General features: G+C 36.4%; 2 protein-coding genes across 6 annotated transcripts in view; both read right to left on the bottom strand.

The window, feature by feature from the left end:
• Positions 1 to 22,436, bottom strand: part of sdt (MAGUK p55 family member stardust) — a 135,020-nt gene that overhangs the window by 43,289 nt on the left and 69,295 nt on the right. For all 4 annotated transcript variants that reach the window (XM_028319709.1, XM_028319711.1, XM_028319710.1 and 1 more), the window contains one exon: positions 22,235 to 22,366. In XM_028319709.1, coding sequence (XP_028175510.1) covers positions 22,235 to 22,366 — 132 coding nt within the window. The remainder of the gene's footprint in view (positions 1 to 22,234; positions 22,367 to 22,436) is intronic.
• Positions 1,433 to 5,147, bottom strand: LOC114363859 (uncharacterized). Of its 2 annotated transcripts, none has more exons than XM_028319713.1 (3): positions 4,830 to 5,147; positions 3,322 to 4,327; positions 1,433 to 1,513 (listed from the first exon to the last, which is right to left on the bottom strand). In XM_028319713.1, the coding sequence occupies exons 1-2, from the start codon at positions 4,990 to 4,992 to the stop codon at positions 3,327 to 3,329; spliced, it is 1,164 nt and encodes a 387-aa protein (XP_028175514.1). In that variant the 5' UTR covers positions 4,993 to 5,147; the 3' UTR covers positions 1,433 to 1,513; positions 3,322 to 3,326. The 2 variants fall into 2 exon arrangements, with proteins under 2 accessions (XP_028175514.1, XP_028175515.1); XM_028319714.1 differs by having other exon boundaries at positions 1,443 to 1,513; positions 3,309 to 4,327.

The following is a 22,436-nucleotide window of genomic DNA, read 5'->3' as shown; positions in this document are numbered from 1 at the left end:
GCTTATTTCGCTGTGTACGAGTAAACTAGACTGTAACGCTAGAATTAGTAGTGTTTTGAATTTTTACAGGACAATATAAAAACAGGCATAAGTTTAATTTTATCGATGTGACTCAATATATTTCGACCAACTCCTAAATCCCAAATACCAAAGTCGAGTACGAAATAGTCGTAGAGCTTTTAACATATTTGGCGATGTTTTTTTTCCATCTTAAGTACTGGTAGTATGTACGGACCCTTATAAAGGCACGACACTCGAATATCATGGNAAATCTACTTTCGTAAGATTATTTGGTTGGCATCAGATACGGTTAATATAAATAAAAAATGTATCGAAATGAACGAAAATAAGTTTACAGAGCGCAGCTAGCACCCGCGCCGCCCGTCCGTCGTTGCCCAACGAGCGGTGTGACGTCACCGCCCGTATTCCAGGGGTGCTATCAGTCTTCGCGCGTTCCCATATTGATTTGCTTATAAAATATTCAATTTTCGTGATATCAACAAAAATTTTTCACAGTTAGTCTTATTTTAGCTTAAAGTTTTTGTTAGGGCTGAAAAAGGGGAATAAATTTTGATTTACATCTTCCTCATTCGGCGACTCTACCGCCGAGTATTGTGCAAGAAGACGTGCGCAAGCGGCGCAAGCTATTACCCGAACGAATACGTACTTTAATTGTACGAATTAAAGTTCATTTTGGAATGAAATTAATGTAATAAAATGTTACGTAATTTAACAATGCCACGCGTGTTTTTAACCGACTTCAAAAAAGGAGGAGGTTATATGTTCGACTGTATGTATTTTTTTTTCTATGTATNTTAGTTAATTCAATATAAGAAAGCAAACTTTTTGCGGGACAAATCTCTGGTCGTTCATTAAAAAATGGTAAGACCAGTAACGGTTGAGCTGATCCAGGCTTGGATGTCTTTATCAAATCTGGGATTTTGATTTTGATTTCCTGTTCATTTACATGTATGTTACTAATTTTAATTTTAGAAAATGTTTGCACTCTATGTGCAGTGACAAGGGCTAAAAGAGTAATAAGCTTTTTTGAAATTTGTGAATTATTCAGTCCTTCGTTAGGGTACCATTTACCAAGATAATTTAATACCAGAGATGTATCCCAAGTTTCGTTATATTTAGGTTTTGATGGCCTAGAGCGGAAAACCCCTTTGAAAAATCTTTTAATGCATTGATTATCAGAAATGTTATTTTGCATTATTAATGCCAAAGCTGACCTATATGAATTTAATGTACCGTATTGAGCTCCCTCATTGTACACGACAGTGAAAAATTTAATTATATCCGGAATCGATACTTCATAAATGTTCAACTTATTCTCATTACAATAAGTGAACCACTTTTTATAGCACCCTTCGTATTGTTTATACGAGTTTTCTGACAGAGAATTTAATATAATGTCCAATGATTCAAGTGGGATTCCTCTTCTTATCATCGCCTCCCGGACAAGACTCCTGCCACCAGGGTAATCGTTGTGTGCATGGGGCGGCGGCGACTGCAATCATTTGATATAATTAAATTCTCTGCCGCTTTGAATACTATAAGTTCTGACACTAAAAGTTGTTTAAAAAGTGGATACCACGGTTGCGCAGGCCATTGCGGTACAACCATTATACCCCTGGCTTTGTCAGAAATGATCTTTCTTAAGGATTTTAAGATCATTGTAAAGGGAGGAAACGCATAAAAATAATAACTTGACCACGAAATTGTAAACGCATTTATGGCGTACGCATCCGGGTCTCTATGCCAAGAGGCATAGATGGCACATTTTTTGTTAGCTCGACTTGCAAATAAATCTATATTTGGGGTGCCTAATTTATGAACTATTTCATTATATGCATAGTCTGCAAGTTGCCACTCAATGTCGGGATGGATTCGCCTTGACTCTGCATCGGCGATTACATTTTCCGATGAGCGAATGTATGAAGCAAACACAAACAAACCATGGGACTCGCACCACTGCCAGAGTTGTTTTGTAACTTCTGTCAAGTGTGGAAACTGGATACCTCCCATACGGTTAATGTAGGAAATAGCAGTGGTATTATCAATGCGAAGGAGGATTTGACAGTTGGAAAGATGTTTGGCAAATATTTTTAGGCCAATAAAAGCGGCCATGATTTCTAAGAAATTTATGTGCTGCCTGCTTTCTTCTAAACTCCAAAGACCACTAGCTCTCTGATTACCACATGCTATACCCCACCCCGTTGTTGAGGCATCCGAAAAAATTTCCAGGTCATACTTGTCAACCTTAATTTTGCAACTCGCATGGTGGATAGAACATTTCCACCAGTCAATATCCGAATCTAATGTCCTTGGTATGGACATAATTTTATCATAATTAAGTGTATTTTTTAGATTAAGATATTTACATCTTTCAAAAAGTTTCGTATAAAGCCACCCATATTCTACAGCTGGGCAAGCTGATGTCAATAGTCCTACAAAACTGGCAAAGGTTCTAATTTTACAGCATTTAATCTTTGAAAATTTTGTTAATTCCGATTCAATTTTTAAAACTTTTTCTTTTGGCAAGGTGACCTGGAATTTTTTTGTATCTATAACATATCCTAAAAATGTGCAAGTTTGTGATGGTTCTTGGCTACTTTTTTCATCATTGATGATAAAGCCCAAAGCTGTGAGCAGACTTTTAGTTTCTTGCAAATTTTCAAGACATGTCCAAAAGTCATGTCCTATTAAACACAAATCGTCTAAGTAAATGGTTGACATATGTCCAGCGGTTCTCAACAATTTTACAACCGGTTTCATGACCTTCGTAAATACATATGGAGCGGTGTTCAATCCGAATGGAAGAACATTAAATTCAAATAAAGAATCTTCAAATTGGAACCTGAGGTACTTGCGATAATCCTCATGTATTTTGATTAAAAAGTACGCGTCCTTTATGTCGATTTTACATAAATAACTATCTATTGACACAAGTTTTAAAACAGTCCTCAAGTCCTCCAATTTGAAATGATTCGTATCAATAAATTTATTTAAAGACTTCAGATTCAAAATAAATCGCATTGTGCCATTTGGCTTGGGTATTAAAAAAATATTTGATAAATACTGGTCCTGATGGGCACAGCACTTCGATATTGCTCCTGTTATTAATAACTTATCAATGGCCTCAATAAAAAGAATTCTTTCCGACTCGGAATATTTCCTATTAATAGGTTGGAAAGATTGAACTGGAGGCCTCGAAAAAGGGATTTCGTAGCCATTAATATATGAAAGAACGACTGGATCTTTTGTAACCATTTGCCACTGATCGTAAAATGCGCTTAGTCTACCTGCGGTTTTTACCGAGTCTAGCGACGATTGTAGCCCGGTCGCTGCTGATGATGCTGCGACGGCTTTGATGAGCTGTTGGGCCGACTGTGTGTCGAGGTCGATGCAGGCTGCCTCATCCTTGGTGGACCCGTTGGCCTGCGGCTCGGACCCGGATTCTGCCAGTTTAAATTCCTAGTGGAATTAGAGGTCGTTGGTTTCTTAATAGGGTTCTTAGGTGCAGGTGGTTTTAAATCTGTACCAGTTTTGCAAATTGTTTTTGCTGACTTCAAAGTTTCGGCTAAATTTTCGCCAAAAAGAAACTTGTCTATATTGGTGTTTTGCAGCTGCTCTTTGATTTCTTTTTTAAGACCACCCATAACAAAATTTCTTCGCGTGGCACTGTCACTATGTTGGCATTCACAAATTATTCGAATTGCGTCCATCAGCAACTTTATAAGATTGGTATCCTTGTCTTTAGATGGTAAAAGAAGCGTAATAGCTTCTCCTAGACAGACTATAGCAGAGGTAAGTACCTTCTGTTTAGCTTCAATAGCCTTATCACGTTTAACATTGATGTCAGAAATAGCAGCTTTCATTTCTGCATTCAAAATTGGTGGATCAATCAATTTGCAATTTCCGGGCGTTAAATATCTATCTTTTAACTCCTTTTTAAGGTCCTTGTCAAGACCAACAGTGGTCCAATGTTGTAATCTAACGGAAAGATCTTTGTGTAAATCTTTACCGTATTTCTTATCAGTGGTGGGATCAATCCCCAGTATGTCCAATAGATCGTTGTCTAAGTTGGAGGAGTCTTCGACTGCAACTGCCACTGGTTCGGCTGACGTGGAAGGTTCCGTAGTCGTCGAAGTCGATGGAACGACATTATTCGATGGAACTGTTACGGCAGAGGGTATTGACGAAGTCATTTCAGTTTTGTTCTCATCACCAGATTCTGGTGGCCTTCCATCGGTTTCCGACTGTGGCGCGGGTAGATCTACATACGCATCCTCATCATCAGTCAACCCGATGTAGTCGTAGTCTGAAAAGACATACCACTTCTAAGCCACTGTGCTGAGAGACAGTCCCCAGTTAAAGTAACACGTACTGTCCGCAGAGCACGTAAAGCTAAGTAGGTAGAATTCACGGCAAGAGACAGTCCCTAGTTATTTATAACATGTACTGTCCGCAAACCACAATTAATATATTTAACAATTACTATTTCGCAGTAAGAGACAGTCCCAGGGCATAGCAAGTACTGTCCGCAAACTGATATTTCATAATATTATGTACTTGTAAGAAAATAACCTGTTAAAAGTAAAGAGACAGTCCCACTGTACTGCCCGCAGTACTAATATTTCAGGCATTTAATGTAAATGTACATTAATAATAAATTATTTTTATATGTAGGTAAATTGGGTAAGTCAAAATATAAAATATCATAATATTGTATTACGATAATAATTATAAGAACTACGTATATTACTGCATAATTCAAAGGTCTATCATACTTGTTTCGACGTGAATAATAGTAGTGTAAGTACCTTGTTTATTTAACGACGATCGACGTGATGAAGAAGATGACGATAACTCCTCATCGGAACGGCTATGACGTCGACGGCGCCTTTTGCGCGCTAATTTTTTCTCCAACTTCCTAATTTTCCGTTGTATGCGATCACAATCGTTATTACTTTTACGTTTCGGCATATTTTTCCGTAATAAACAAATGAACTAATACTAGTGGTGACGTGTATAACTTTCACTTTTAACTTTCACTTTTTATTACGACGAGCGCGTGTGGAACGGCAAAGCACTGGAACACGAATGATGAAAATGGCGGAATGAAGTTATTGGGAAGGGAAAAATCGAGTTACCCGACAAAAAAAAAAAAAAAGTGTGAAATAAAAATTCTCAAATAGTGTTGTGGAATGGTGAGTGCTACACGTTACTACAAGTGTTTAATATGCTAATCTCGAGAACGAAGCATGAAGTATAATATCTTCTGATAGGTACTGCATTTTCATGTATAAGATGAATTTATTAAGATTTGCATATTACTTAAGATTTTAAGCATACCTTCCTTCATACAATAGAAGCATCACGTTTCTTTTTGACAATTTCTAATTTTCTAGCAATATTCGTATTTTTGGGATCTCAAAAAACGCCTACGTCTCAAAACACAGTTCTTCACCCCACAAAAAATGTGTTGTACTAGCATTTTTCGTCTACCTTCGTGGGTGTTTTGTTTACTTATGAACCCTTTGAGGCCCATACCTGATTGCGAAAGGAATTAGGGACTCCTAGGGGAAATAAATGCTCCTACGCGACGAGCATTCAGGGTTGGGGGTCCATAATGTAATAATAAAGTGGACAGTGAGCTCGATTTCGTGATAAGTCAGGGTCAGACATGAATGGTATTTTGATTGACAAATAAAGATAAACCGGAATATCGAAGATGAAGGAGGGATTTTGTTTATTACAGCTTTGCCTTTGGTGTTCAGGGTTCAGAGTAGGTACAACTCAAGTCATGAAAAATGTTAAGTAGTTACCTACTTATTCTAACCGCAATTTTAACGCAGCGTTTCGAATTAGATAGAGCTTGGCTAGGAATGGATTAAGCTACAAATTCATCGTGAAAAAAGCTACATTATCCATTACCATCTATGTATAGGTAGCGTTATTTTATTCTTCATCCTCGTTTCCTCTTTTCAATGAGGATTGTGCTATTTGATTACGTGCTTCAATCTAGGTATTTTCGCCATAATACTAGAGTTACTTTGTACGCCAATATAAGGTGTACTCTCTACTACACAATTCAAATGTTACCTGTATAAAAGCTAGTCGCAAAGACTATATAATATTCCGCAGAACTAAGGTCAGCAATGTAATATGAGCCCCAAATTAACCACGTCCGAAAGCCCTAGAAATCCAGGAAAATGAGCAAGCTCCCTCGGGACACCGTGTCATTGATACGATTCCCGCAATTAAGGGTGGTGATTACACCCGTCCTCATTATTTTTGCTTATCTCCTGTGTTTACAGCGGAGTAAACAAGCCTTTAATGTGGGAAATAATTGGCTTAATCAAATTATGAGTAAAATAACGCCATAAATTCAGGTTTAATGCCCGTTTCATCTTTGGGAGCAGTAATTTGAGTTAAGACGTTCGTTATTGCTAGGTTTTTGCTTTGTATACGTCGAGATTTTCTGAATAAAAAGGTGATATCGAAACAATATCCGAGACATTTGCCATTGTGTAAAAACACACCCACGTATGTAGACTTGTAGAGCCCCAAAGAAAAATTAAAACAAGATAAAACATCCGAGTTTTACATAACAATTTAATGAACTCCGTACAACGCTTATGAATCCCGCTTTTAACATACATAATACAGATTTGCATTACTGCAGCGCGGCTCATAACATTTTCAGAGTTATTCCCGCACTGTGTTAGGATGCCCGACTCAAAGCCATCGCCGGCATTCCGAGCATCACTTTAGAGGCAAACATAGCACTTTTATAAAGGCTGAAACAAAGAGCGCATTAGAGCCAAAGCACACGATGCGTTGCGGCGCCGCGCCGCAAAGATTTCGTCGTATCGCGCTAAGCGGCGCCGCACAACTCGTGTGCCCTCCACAGATACATTATTTCTATGGACGACGACGCAGCGACACCGCTCCGGCCTCGCAACGCTGCTGCAACGCATCGTGTGCTTGCTCTTACCCGGCGCTTTGTGGAACTCTCCGATTAAACATTAACACGAAATAAAGCGAAAAATATGCCGCTCCTAAGAGCGAGAAAATGTCCAAGGAACAAATGGAACCAATCCATCCGCCGGAGATTAAAAACGAAATTATTTCGCTTGCTCTTCGTAAGGTTTTTATTTTTCAGCTTAAATCAAAGCTAGATCATCCCAATCGCATTATAATTTTCATTCGACCAAATCATTATGTCGCAATATGCAGTCAAAATAATCAGATTTTCTTAGTTTCAAAATAATTCAAATGAAACTATATTGAAATTTCAGCTGAAAGTTGACTTTAGCCAGTAAATCGGCTTTACTTTCTGCCAAAAGTCTTTTTTTTTTCTAAAAATCAAAATTGTTATAATCTCAACGCTTCAGGCGTTTTGTTAATAAATATTGCGCATGAATAAGGCTAGCTAATGGAAAATTAAAATTTTCCTTCTATCAAAAATTTTAATATGAATTCGCTAGAAAGTGTTTAACAAGCTTCAAGTTCCTGAATTGTGAATTGATTTTCGCATAATTTTAATATTAAAATGTTTTGTTAGACAAGAGTAAGATTACGATAGGTACTTAAAATTTCGGTTTAAGAATAGTGATAGAAAAGCTGGCTCATTTTCTATTATTCGCAAGCGTTTTTGAATTAAACAAGGTCCCTAATTTAGTGACAATTACTTATCTGTTGAACGATACTAAGTCATAATGATACGCTCGTACTATAAGGTAGACTATAAATAGTAAGAGTATGAAATGTCCACATAATGTTTCTGTACAGGCAGTTCTTATAACTTGATTAAATGGAGCAACATATTATCAGCCAATTTCGCTGAAACTAGGCATATTGTGTTACTGAAATCTTTTATGTATTGACCTTAATGACTATCCCAGCCTTTTATCTCCATAACATGTTCGTTTATCGAAGTTGTGTGTTATTGAGACGCAAATCGGCTCAAGCCATGTCGTGATTGTGGAACAATAGATGACCTTAATTCGAAGCATAAATTGCTTGCCTTTCCCTGCGACTTGCGCCGTAAAAATCTTTAGAATATTAAGCAAGGATTAGCAAGAGATTGGATAACAAATTGACTATGAAAAGATTACGGTTCTGTAGGTACTACACGTTTAATATTTTTTAGACATTCTTAATCTGTTTAAAATTTAATTAAATTAGGATACCTATAATCTCTAACTTTACCTTTTTCGTAATTGAATTTCTTTTGTTTTACAGAACCGTCTATTTTACCTAGTTATTTAAAAAGCGCTTTTTAAGTGCCTACTTGCGAAAAATAAACGAGTTCTATTTTTTTTATTCGTGTTAACTATCTGCACAGTGGCGGATTTACTAGCAGGCTGAGTAGGCTAAAGCCTACGGCGACTTTTAAGGGGCGGCAGATTTAATTCATTATTTTTTTATTTCGACTTCCAATTTTAAATCCGCCACTGTATCTGCTGCTGTCTTTCCTGAACACTATAATCCGGGCCTTTTCAAAACGAGAGTGAATAGTCACTTACAGGGCAGATATGTACCATCCTAGACTGCATCTCACTTAACATCAGGTGCGATTGCGGTCAAATACCTGCCTTGTCTTGCATAAAAAAAATCTCCTATACAATGTTATCTTGTAAATGGATATTCTTAAAACAACAATATTGGTTTTGTTTTAGTTTTACTTAGATAGGTATTTGTAAGTATGTGTTGCAGCGGAAAGACATGGCGCATGACCTATGACCTTTGCCCTTCTGCGATTCGGCAGATGGAAGCCCGCGTTGTAAGGCTTTTGATTACAAATATACATTTCTAAGCATTTAAAGGTTATATTTCTGGTTATTTTACTCGTAGGCTACGATGACAATATAAAAGGTGTTAACATTTCATATCGAAATATCTACGTTATCCACGTATTATCATAATTTAGACAAAAATCTATGATTCGCACCCTTGGATCGTATATACATACATACTTATCACCGATGGTGTACAATACAGTCGAACATAAAACCTCCTTCTTTTCTGAAGTTGGTTAAAAAGTTCACATCTAGAACCTCTTCCATTTTTTACAGTCGGTTACCTAATTACCAAGGCTGGGTTGCACCATCTTATTTTAACTTTAACAAACGTTAAAAAACTGTCAAACTCCATACAAAAAGCACTGGTTATCTTTATTATTACGGTTAAAGTTAGGTGGTGCCGTACTCATTAAAAAGTTGTCATTTCAAACGCAATCTACGAAAATTATGAAAGTGCTAATCGGTTGTTAGCATTCTGTCAACATTATCTACAATCCGATTGAGTCAAGAACAGGTTTGGATATGGCCCAACAAGTGAATGTTAAGGCAGTTCTCGGAAGTCTGGGACCGCCTGACCTGGTATACTATGTTATGTTATAATCATACTCATCTTCATAAGTAGAGGCAGACGTTTTTAACACTAGAAGTGCCGAAGATTACGACCCCCCTAAAAGCGCCGCTGGGTCAATTTTGTCCCAGCATATATTTTGTAACATTTTTTAGTATCAGGCATGAACATTATGGTTAAAACTATTTGTAGTATCCTTAAAAAATAGTTTATCTATACAGTTAAATCAATATGTACTTATTTCTTTAAAAATATAAATGCATTCAATTTTAATTTTGAATTATTAAAAGTCAGATATTTTTGGTTTCATATAAAAATAGTCACATATTACATGGTGTTATACTGTATTAAAATTATGAAATTACTAATTTAACTATTCATTATTCTTTTTGAATATATAATAAATATCTTACAAATAATAGTGCACATTTTGCACAAAGTTTTTTTGTATGGTTTTTTTGTCTCTCTGGTCTACTATGTGTTTAGGAACTTCTATAGGTATGGTTATTTTTCTGTTATCCGTACACACACAGTGAAGTTTTTTACCAGTTACAATGAAAAGTATGTACATTTAATTAAAAAAAAATTAAAAGTCACACATTTTAAAAATGTATCAAATCATACAATGTATGAACTGGCCCATGTCTTGAAGTCACCTTCCTACTAATATTATAAATGTAAAAGTAAATAAAGATTGATGAATTGATGGATGGATGAACCGATGAACGGATAGGAAGGATGAATGGGTGGATTTAAGCCTTGAACTTGAACTAAGTGAGTGTGGATTCATGGTTAGATCGATTGTTGTTTTTTCACTCTTTTACTCAAAAAATACTAAGCCGATCTTAATAAAACTTTGCAGTTTTATTGTTAATATTTCAGAATAACATAATATAGTCTATAAATAACAATAATATTCAGTCATTTGGTCAAATAACAACGATAAGTGTCAAGAAATTAGGTCTTTCTATGATAAACTTAATTTCTCACTAAGTGAAGTCACAGGCAAAAATTAGTACAATTTAATTACATTTCTGCATTGTGATAAGTCACCTAAACGTTTCTCACCTCCCCATTCTCGTATTTCCTCGAAACAAGGACTCTTCATCGAATTATTGTTGCAAATACCAAGGTGGGACAAAAATGACCCAGTGGCGCTTCTAGGTAAAACCGATTTTAATTCTTTTTCTAATAATGTTATATTATCAAAAACATTAAAAAATGATAAAATTCAATAAATCAGGAAAAGTCAAAAAGTTTCATGGACTTTCGTTGAAAAATAAAAAAGTTAGAGACGATCAAACTCGCGAGTGGGACAAAAATGGGACGGCGGCCTTTCTAGTGTTAAGGAAATAATTTTAGTATAATACACCTCATTTTACAGTATGTCTGTTTAGTTACTTAGGGAAAGTCACCTAATAAGGTCAGGTTTCAAAAATCTAAAAAAAGTATCATAATAATATGTTATTTGGAAGAAAATGCTTGTAGAAAAAGCTCTCCTGAACTGTATGTTTATAAAATTATATCAAAACTTGTAAAACTATGATAAGATATTTTTAAATAAATAAATAGGTTTTTGATAAGGCCTTCTCCAGAACGAAATTCTGAAAATGGTTTAACAAATACAATGATTTTTCTTTAGACCATTGTTGTGTTTGATAAAGGTGTCGACTACAGCTTTTTAGCTAACGGAGTTTTATTAAATGAGAACCTCCTCCTTTTGTTGAAGTCGGTTAAACATTGATTAGACCGCGTTTTTCTTGGCCTGAATAGACTGACCTTTTAACCTTGTTGTGCTAGTTTATGGCCATATTTGGTTAATTTGGATTTCGTATCTAAATTACAATCTAAAAATTGAATAAATCACCCAAGTCTTATCTTTGTAATTACGTGTGACGGGTTCTCATAGAAATTCAATTATGAATAGTGATTTACTGTTGGCGATTTTTTTTAGTTCGTAAACAAATAAATATCAAAACCAGATTCAAAGGTAGCTCATCAAACAAGCTTGGGATTGGTTGAATTTCAATAATTAACTAATCACAACCTTGAATCTTGAGTGCAAATTCATACTTGAGTATTGATTAGTACCTAATAAGGCGCTTTGTTTTCAGTTTCTGCGTTTGTCAGTTATTTCTCGAGACATTCTATTAGATTGGACAATAACATTTATTTCCTGGTCCTGTCAACAAATATTGATAAAACCTCATTTTGATGCCACAGGAAGTCTTTCCATTCTCGTCTGACATGGTTTGGTAGAGCTCTATAGAAATATTTTGCTATAGATGTCTCAGATACGTGTACCAGTCTATCATATAATATCGTAGGTAATAAATACTGTGTTTTTTATGAGGCAGTAAGTACCCTGAAGCTATAGGAAACCGTGATTAAGAAACTTTCCCTAACGCATAATACAGGGTGTTGATTTCAATACTCGCCATATTTATTTAGGTGATATATTATGACTTACATAAACGCATTATCCACCAAAAAAAAAATTACAAACGAAAGTGGAATTTTTAGCGAATATTTTCCGTGCAACATCAACTGTACTATGGCTCGCAATAATGCAATACGTTTACATTGTGGCACCCATCGAGCTACGCGGATCGCTCGCTTATCATGTTGGATAGTCTACTGAAGGAAGCCACGTAAAGTAGGTAGTGTAAATAGGTATTTTTCTTTGACTAACTAAAGTTAAAGTTCTTTTTAAATTAGTTTGCTGTTTCCTATTTGTGTGTGAGTGTATTGGAGCGCTTTCCGCCACTACCTACCGCGACGGCGGGAGTATTTTCTACACAAAATTACCAGATTATTCACTTCCTACATTAAAAAGGAATCTCCTTTAAGTTTAGAGCTAGGTACTTACCGATGCGACTTCAGATGCGTTTCCACGTGCCTTCCCGTAACAGTAAACCATGTTTACGTTACTTAATTAATTAGTTTTTAGAACAAAAAATAAACTCGTAACATGATAAGGTGTAAGTAACTAATTTAGTCATTACATTTTTAGGGTAGATTTGGATTAAGCTCTGTCCAGTAGTCGTCGTTGAACTCACAGCTGATTGTGGCCGATAGTTGACTGACTCATGGGCGAGCGCGGGTAGTGGGGCGCGGGACGGGGGGCGCAGCGCTTGCCCGGGTCACCGGGTGAGCGCCGCGCGCCGTTTTCGTTGGGGGACTATTCTGCACTGTAGTGGTCGATTATGGAAATCGTAGATATTTAAAAAATAATTTTAAAAAATTTTGAAGTCAGTTTTTTTGCTGATTCGTGATCAGAATAAGCTACTTAATCAACTCCCTAAATATGGCGGGTATTGAAATCAACACCCTGTATATTTTGAACTACATTTACAGAGTTTCGGAAAAAATTACAGAAATTAAAATAAATTACAATGGGATCAAAAATGATAGATCTGTTTCTTAAAAGATCTCAATTCTGCATTTTAAGTGCCATACAATTCATACGGCTAATGTTTCTCAAAAATCTCTACATTAGTTGCACACAAATATTCTTCATTAAAGACTTGCAAATATTTACCTACTCAACATGGTATAGTGCCTACCTAACCTACATAGTGTAAGGTCATCAACATAAATATCGACGTAAAGTTTACCATACTTTGAATGCAGACAATCAAAACACAAATCTTCTAACAAGTAGGTATCTACACAGAGTATTAATATCGCCAATGTCGAGTGTACACATTGACACTGTATATTTGTCATACGATGAGTAATTAACCAAACAATGGATTCGGACAAGGCTAATTTTCAACGACTCCACAATATATTCAGTTATTTGTTGAATTTCATCGAACAAAATAATGTTAACACCAAGGTTATTTTACATTCCACACGAGCACTCGTTTTAAAATTATGAAACCGTCATTTTTGGGATATTTCACTGTTTTTCTGTAATTTCCAAAACTTTTACGTTCAAACCAAACCAAAAATATGAATGTTAGAAAACAAGACACAAAAATCCGCCATACATGGGACTGGCAACAAAACAATTCGAAACTCTTTCAAGTTGTCAAACCAAGCTATTCGTTACAAAAGAAAACAATTTCAAATTGGGAACACGGCACTGACTCAGATTCAAATTGAGAATGTCACAGTTTTCCCGCGCGACCGCGTGCACCCGCGAGAGAGGTGGTCGGCACACTGCCTGACTGCCAGTCGGCGAACCGGCCCTAGCATAACAACACGGAGTACGAAGAGGTCTGCTCAACGACTAAGCACGCATTGCGTTTGAAAACGAGATTGTGCGCTACAAATATTTATGTTCCACCTTTTTTTTAAAGTGGAATAGCTACCATTATAAAAAAAGAGGTTGTAAAATAAAACAAAAAACAAGTACAATATGGGACAAAAGTTGCACCCATCATCTAAACTGCTTCATAAAATGCTCGCTGCATAAATACGAAAAACCACAAAATCCACTCCAAAGCAATAAAATTCAAAAATGGGGCTATATTTCAGCGTCTATTTTTTTTCCAAAATACCGCATCCACCATGGAATACGGCTCACGGCCTGGAATTTTATTTGAAAACGAGCAATGTAGGTAACTGTTCACATGTTACCAGAAGGTTTGATCGCGAACACTCGGCACTTGCGGCTCCATTGAATTTAATGCTTTTAACAATGGAATTCACTCGGGGTTGAGTGAAATTTTACAATCGAGTGTTATCAAATCAGATAAGTGAAAGAGCACAAACGTTCAAAATAATGAAGTATAAAGGAGCAATATGAATAGTTGAGAGTAATATTTAGGTAAGTGCACCTACCTAACTAATATTAGTATGCCTGAGGGCGGCACGTAGTGCACGGTGCAACCCATTACGTGAATGTTATCTTTCTCTATATTTACTTAAAGACCTCAAATTAATATTCTATTCTACAAAACATTGGGCAAAATGAAATTTCCCATAACCTGGATACAAAATATCGGATACCTACCTACCTAAATATAAGCTTTTTTGTTTCGCGCTCACTTTGATCGACATGCAATATCTATTTCACTTGTGGGTACCCTTTTTCAGATATTTAAAAGCATAAAATTATTTCCCAGAACTCATCGCTATAATGAAAACCATAAAACAAAACATTTTTCATGTGAAAAATTACTCTGCGTAAAAATATATTCAATTACATAACAAAATTATAATATTAAAGAAGAATCGTGCCCCGAAAACCCATGAAAAAGTGGTTGTACCAACATACTCATATTTCTGTGTTTTCTATTACCAATTTTATGAAGTGAGAGAGCAGATTTACCAATAGTTTATTTGGTAAAGAATAAAGTTGTATATACATAGAATAGAATAGTTTTTATTTGAAAGAAAGTTATACAAGCAGGCAAGACTGTACTGTGTAAATCTGTAATGACGCATTCTCTATAACTATTATCTACACTCACCATTAATTTGACTATTTCTACTCGCTAGTATTGCACTAGCGAGTAGTCCTGAAATACAGCAGCCCTCGTTGAGAATTCGTAGCAAAGCAATATAAATCTTCCATATTAGTGCACCGTTATTAGCATGTCAGTGCACCAAAGCTATCATATTTACTGCAAATCGAATCACTATTATGCGTTTGATAGATATGATCCAAATAATAATTTATATCGTCGTTTCAGTCAGCAGATGTTTGAGTTATGCCACTATTTTAGTGGAGGTACGAATGTGGGTCGTTTTGAATAGTGTATTATAGTTTTAGAACGCAACATGTTCCAATTAAATGATTTACTTATAAGATGTTTTGAAAAATCTTCCCCTCTCCTAAAATGCTATGCTAATGCTAGGCTCCATAATTGTATTTAGCATAGTAATTTCCATTCCACATCTTGTGCATTATTATTTGCACGAAATTATTGAGTACTAGCTTTCCGCCCGCGGCTTCGCCCGCGTGGAATTTTGTCAGTCACAGAAAAACTTTATCGCGCTCGTCCCTGTTTTAAAAACTATCCTATGTCCTTTCCCGGGACTCAAACTATCTCTATGCCAAATTTCATCAAAATCGGTTTAGTGGTTTAGGCGTGAAAGCAAGACAGACAGAGTTACTTTCGCATTGATAGTATTAGTATAGATTAAATTCAGGGGATGGTAATATAACGTGCGATTCTTCATTCTTCAATATTCACACATTCCGGAATCCAAACAATTTTTGGAATCAACTTGGTCACACATCAAATCCCAACGCATCCTACTGGGGATGTCATATATTTTCAAACCCTATTCCATCATCCGATTTTGACGCAAATGACTTACGGGCGATTACGTAATGGGGGAGGGAGCAAATTAAATTTTGCTCTTGTTGCCAGCAGATTGTCAATTAACAGTCACAACTCGATTGCGGCGGGATTGACTTAGCCGCTAATTACAGGCCCTACTTAAGCCTTGGGCCACGGGTCTTTAATATTTAAAACGGATAGAAAGCCAAGCTTCAGGTCTGTAGAAGGAATTCGTGATTTTCTCAACGGGATGTCTTAATATGGCCGATTAAGGTTTTCAGGCCAAGGTGTTAAGATTGGTAGAGGTTGAAGATAGACCGAAATAGGGTCATAGGATATACCAACAGATACAAAAAAACTCATGTTATCGTTATAGTTACGGTCAAAGTTAGGTGGTGCAACTCAGCCTTAATATGGCCGAATTAAGGCTTTAAGGCCAAAGGGTTAAGATTTGTAGAGCTTGAGGATAGACCAAATTAGGATCATAGGCTATGATTCATAGCATATCCCTATTCCCTACTTTACAACAAAACTATTTATACATATAACAGAAGGGTCAGAAGTAAGATAGATAAGTGCTTTATATTGCACCACAAAATGTATCCAGACTTAAAAAGAAATACAACGGATAGGTAGCCGAATATAAGTGGTAGGTTTATATTGTGCTTAGTGACTATGTTGAATTTACAATATTATAACCCAAATAGAAGGAAGGAAGACTTGAAAATTACTTGCCAAGGTACTCAATCTTCAACGGTATCCTGTTGTGAGGAATTTCTCTTGAATCTAATAGTGGACGATGCCAACTATTTACTAGTACTTTGACAGTTAGCTTTATACCGTTTAAATCTTGTCGAAACAAGTGTGTTTATTAAGTAAAGTATGTTTCAAAGCAGTAAAACAAACATTGGCGCAAATACATATTCAAATTGGATTACAATTTATTTATGTCACGCACAGGGGATCAGAGCCAAGACACACTTACTGTCTTATTCAATTACACGCTATAAAATATCCTACAAAGCTTGCTTTATTTAATAACGCAAAATAGAGGAATACTAAAATCCCTACAGGAACCATTATGTTAATGTCGTTACTTATCTGTAATATCATTAATCATTATAATAAAAGGCAATTAAAATTGATATTGTGTAAGTACTCCTGAAAAAGGAGACCTTTGTCTTATTTCTTATTTTGTGCCTTTGTCCAGCAGTTGGCTGAAAACGGACGAATATGAAAAAAGCCCTACAAATAACTGACCCAAAAAAATAACAAAACATAATGAATTACTAATTGAAAATCACAAAATTCATCAAAAGAATACTGGATTACAGATACCCGAAAATTCAGAATTGTATAGTACAAAAAAACATACATACAATCGAACATAGAACCTCCTCCTTTTTTGAAGTCGGTTAAAAATATGGTTGAAGGTTTTTGCTCGGAGATAAAAAAATAAGAGTATTACGTAACGTGTGCATCGATGTATGCATTCAACAGAAACCGATATTGCCGAAATTCGGCGTACATGCGAATATTCGTCCGGGGAAATGTTAATGCGTATCGTGTTCCTTTGTTTCATTCATTAACGTGAACATCAGTCGAACCCATTCGAAACGATACGGTTTAAGGGTCCGATGTGACACAAATAAACAATATTTTTTATTGAACATCACCACGACGCTAAATGCCAGCTTATGTTAAATTGTACATTGTTACTTGTAAATTATTTAAGCTAGTAGATAAATTGAGCAATGGTCTTAGTTAGTTTATTCTTGTATTTTTATTACTGTATTCTAATACTTTGTATTTTGTTGAATAATTAGGCATAGGCAATTAATTGCTGATTATGACGTAATGTAATGGATTAATGTTGACATTCATTATTATTATGTGACGCGCCCCGCGACGCATCGACAGCCCTAGCACCCAGCGCAGAGATTTTGACAACCCTACGGCTGCGCGGCCGCACGCCGCACGGACCGAGCTAATATATGAGACGGCGGCGACCGCGGGCGCCTAGCATTCGCTCGGGAGCCATTGTAACAGCCAGACGTTCGCGCGCGCGTCTATCATTCCCTCGGCTGCATTGCAAGGAGTCCCTAGCGAATAGCTATCCACATTTGTTCCCTACTAACCCTAACTGTTCGACTTTGGCTTGATCCGATACCTCGTCATTAATCCGCGGCTTGCCATAAAGCGTCGTGTCGAGACGTTCTATCGTTGATAGCCAACCGGTTCTCGTCCTTACCGAGTAGTGCATGAGATACTCATCCCGAACCTGCGGTAGCAATCCTGCTGCCACCCTTCCTGAACTTCACACCCCCTCGCCCCGTAGGTCCAACGCCTTTCCCCAGTGGTCGCGCTCACTATTGAGGCTTCGGTCTCTGGCTCGAGCTAATCGGACCACATCCTACCCCCCTAGTTATAAGTATCCAGACTAACACTCGATAAACCTCGCACAGGGCGCCGCCCCTCTCGCGGATACGAAAGCTAGCTAACGGGACGCGAACCGGGCGCGTCGTTATTCCTCTTGTTGTAATTAGTAAATTGTGATATAACTTGTAAAGTGCTTGTAAACTTGCTCATTATTAAACGATAGCGATTTAGAGTCAGTGAAACTAGAATAAGTAAACCATTGTGGAACCTAGATTATAAAGTGCCATTGTGTTATTGATTGTGCGTTTCCTTGGTCAAATATCCCTGTAGGCATCCTGGATAGGTACACATCCCTCATCGCAGAAGGCGAACTGGGACTTAGTACTAAACAGCGGGGTGTCAGACTGAGCTAGCTAAGACGCCCCGTTGCAATTATGCTAAACATAGGTATTTATGAACTACATTCCCAAAATCAATTTAAACTTTCAAAATGCAAGTTTAATTTCAATTTAAACTGTTTACGTAGGACTCTTAAACGCTTGAAAATTCAACATTTTCGTCGAAGATGCCGCTAACTAGCTGAACTATTATTTCAGCCATGAGAACTTGCCACAAACTTGTTATTAGTTTTCCCGCAATTTAACCTCTAGTAGACGGAGTTTCGGTTTAAAGCGTACTACGTTCTAGTTTACAAAATATTACTTACTTTTAAGCACTAAAAATAGTTCACTAACCTTCAGATTTTAATTAAATAGGTGTAAACATAAGACTCATAAATTGAGGTACCCATGTGAAAGTAGCGAATAATTTAATTATGATGTAGGTATTGAACTAAACATATTATTGGATATGATTAAACAGAAAGGCACCAATATGAACTCTCGGAGATGTTTTTTCAAAAATAAAACTGTTGTTAAAATTCGCGAGTATAAACAAGCTTTTAGATAAGTATTACTTTTTTCGCTTTTTTGTGTTACAAAACAAGAGACAGTACAATAGATATTTCGTTTACATTTTCTAGAAAATGGAGAAATAAAAGCGTGTTTGTTTTAAAAAATAGCTAGTACTAAGTTATTTTTAGATTTTGTTCGAGCTGGTACAAAAACTCGTCCTTCGATAAAATACACTTTATTTATTGCTAAATCATTAAAATAGTTTTCATATTACTTATAATATGATAAATATTGGCTTCGTTACACAAACTTTAACCCCTTTAGCGATTTATTTTGAAAATATAGGATATGTTGTCTTACGAAAATTGGTTTTAAGATATACTAGTAAGGGTGAAAACGGCAGCTATAGTATCGTATTTATAATATTAATTATAATATTAGTATGGATATAATGAAACATCGGCAGGAACCAGATAAACCAGCTCGGTAAAACGTTTATCAAATTGCCGCAGGGGCACATTAAACGGATCACGGTGGTGCGTCCTAAAAGCGTTTTATTTTTAAACCAAAACGAAAAAGGTTTCGACGAAACATAAATAGATTTTTTTTCTGTCACAGATTTAAAAACTGTAATTTGGGAATAATGAAACATTTTTAATTCCTTTTTTATGCAGAACAAGGCAGGTATTTGACAAATACCGCAATCGCACCTGATATTTTAGTGAGATGCTTTCTAGGATGGAATAATTTTTAATGATTAAGAAATCAGATTAAATCTAATATCAATGTCATACTTTACAATCCCCCATGGGCAATGGACATCCATAGGATTCAACCTATAGTAACCATACCCGAATGGTAAAACTATTTAAGTCAATGGATAAATATTATTAACGTTTGTAACGTACGTACCTAACTCAAATTATAGATACACGCAACTTAATATTGTCAGAGAAGAGGTATAAATCCATAACTCTGGGTATGAATGTTCTTGCTCAAGCATTTGACTCCAGTGGGATTCGAAGCCACAACCCTTGATTAAATTAAAGGGTTTAAACTTTACGCGGGCGACTTGGCATCCTTGAACTAAGCTGAACAGTTTAATTTTGAGTTCATGTCAGCATCAACACAGTGTTAGTAAATTAATTACGAGCTAACAACAAATACAAATATTCAGATAAATCGCATAAAAAAATCATTTTTAATAGGTATGCTAGCAAGTATCAAGGGTCTGGGTGTTACTATGTGTAATATGTATGTATTTAAAAAGTATATAATATGTAGTATATCCGTTAAACTAGCACCCATAACACAAGCATATTAATTGCTTACATTGGGGCTAGATAGCGCTGTGTGAAATTGTCGAAAGATATTTATATTAATTTATATATTTATATTTAAGTATGGGGTAGACCTTATTAGGTGAACCGTAGTACTTATTATTATTCTGTGGGTGAACTAACATTAGTTTAATTACATTTAGGACGTAGGAATTTAGGACACGAGAAGAACCTGAGGGTTTAGTGTGAGTTTACATCAAATTTCCTCACAAGTGAGCGCGTTAAAAAAGATATATGAAAATTTTAGTTCTTGCAAGTTTCCGCTAGGGGCGCTGTACAATCCGTCATACACTCGACATCAAATAAATCGCACCTCCCGCGACAAGAATTTTCAAACGTATGCATTCCCACTTCCCACCAATATTGGTACCATTTAAAAGCCTAGTTCTAACCTTCATTTCATTAAAGGAAAGGTTTTTACCCCACAAATGTGTCTTTAGAAGGATCCAGAGTCACTTCTTCAAAAAATAGATAGTCACGCTAGAGCCAACTTTTATGGCTATAAAACTGTTAATAAGTTGGGTTTAATTGCTATCCATCTGTTAAAGAGAACACGTGAAATCATTATTTGGTTTTATAACCATAAAAAATGGTCTAATTGATCCCATAGGTGGGCCCAAAGTGAGGTATTTTTTTAAGTCACATTTATGGTATATTTTAATCATTTATTAAGAAATTAAATGTGTTTTTCTTTAAGGATATTTATTGGGCTTTCAAATAACACCAATATTGTTGGGGCACCATGATTGTGTCAGAAGAAAATCGTTAAAGTTCGCGTCGCGGAAGTTGCGGTTTATTTGATGTTGAGCATTTAATGTCATTTTTTTACGCGCTCACTAGTGACGACGTTTGATGTAAACTCACACTAAGCCTTCTAGATGCGAGCAGCGCAGGACCGATCGTTATGGAAATCCTTGAGGGAGGCCTTTGTCCAGCTGTGGACATCATTTGGTTGAAACGAACAAAAATTTAGGACGAAAATCACTAAATAGTGGTACCATGATGTCATCACAATTATTCCATATTTGAAGAATGTGATGTGTTGACTGTAACCAACAATGTCCACAGGAAGTCAAAACAAAGCGCAAACGTACACAAACGGACAACAGTTAACAACTCTAATGTATGTAGTTCAATGTACGCAAATATGTGGTTTAACGGAATGCCCCAAATTACGTTGAAAGGAGTTAAAAAATAATGTTTAGGTATAAGGAAATTTTGATGTGACACCACAAGTTGATTAAGCTAAAGAGTTTTTCATGTTTATGGTTGGGTACTAAGGTAGTAATTAGTTATTTACATTTTTTTACTTAGGTATACGAGTATAACCATTGGGATCCAAGTTTTAAAAAGCCAGTGTTAAAAGTGAGTTCACTATACTAGTCCAGAGGTCGACGAGGTTGGATCAACATGTGGTCGTTTCAATAAACGGTACCAAATAACGGGCATCCTAATGTCAAACGTCACTGCCATATTTGGCATAACGATCACTTATCTACTCCCAAACATGGTGTCTGTAATCTGTATGTGTAAACACTCAAATGTAGTCGAGTTGAGAAGAAAAGAGACAGTCCCTAGCTTTGTTCATAGCTTAAGCCATTTATATCCTAAGTTTACTTGACCGCCACTGAAACTTTTGACTGGTCTCCGCATGTCACTGATCAGAGTGTTGTCCGGGGGTACATATTTCCTTTGCCCCGGGTACAATCAGAGAGGCTGTACTTCTGCAGTCCAGTGGAGACTAATGACCATTGGTAAAGGGTATAGAAGCACAGAATATGATGGAAGGCTGACTGACTAATATTTCTTGATATTAGTCTATGTGTTCTTGCGAGTCGTTTGCTCTGAAACTCTAAATAAACCTGCTGGTCTTCCACGATAGGTGGATGATTATTAACAAGAAATGTATGGGATTATCGACTAAAATCGATAAAATGCCTTAACTCTATACGATGTGCATCTTAGACCTACTGATGATGATATAAAGAAAGCCACTGACCTGATACTTCTTGATAGAGTCCATCTGCTCTTTCGTGATGTTGTCGTGCGCCGGCGGCCGCGGCGGCGCGTCTCGCGGCACCTCCCGCGGCGGCAGCGCGGGCGTCGTGATCTTCGCCGTGCCATTCACCTGCTGGGGTTGCAGTTTAAGTTAGAAAACAGCAAGTTTTTCTAAGTTAAAGTTCAGCCAAACCAATGCGATC

This window comes from Ostrinia furnacalis, unplaced genomic scaffold (genome assembly GCF_004193835.3).
Source record: "Ostrinia furnacalis isolate ACB-3 unplaced genomic scaffold, ASM419383v2 OfSCF7316, whole genome shotgun sequence".
In the NCBI taxonomy this organism is placed as follows: domain Eukaryota; kingdom Metazoa; phylum Arthropoda; class Insecta; order Lepidoptera; family Crambidae; genus Ostrinia; species Ostrinia furnacalis.
The sequence above is the reverse complement of the archived record's forward strand: the minus strand, read 5'-3'. Positions and strand labels throughout refer to the sequence as shown.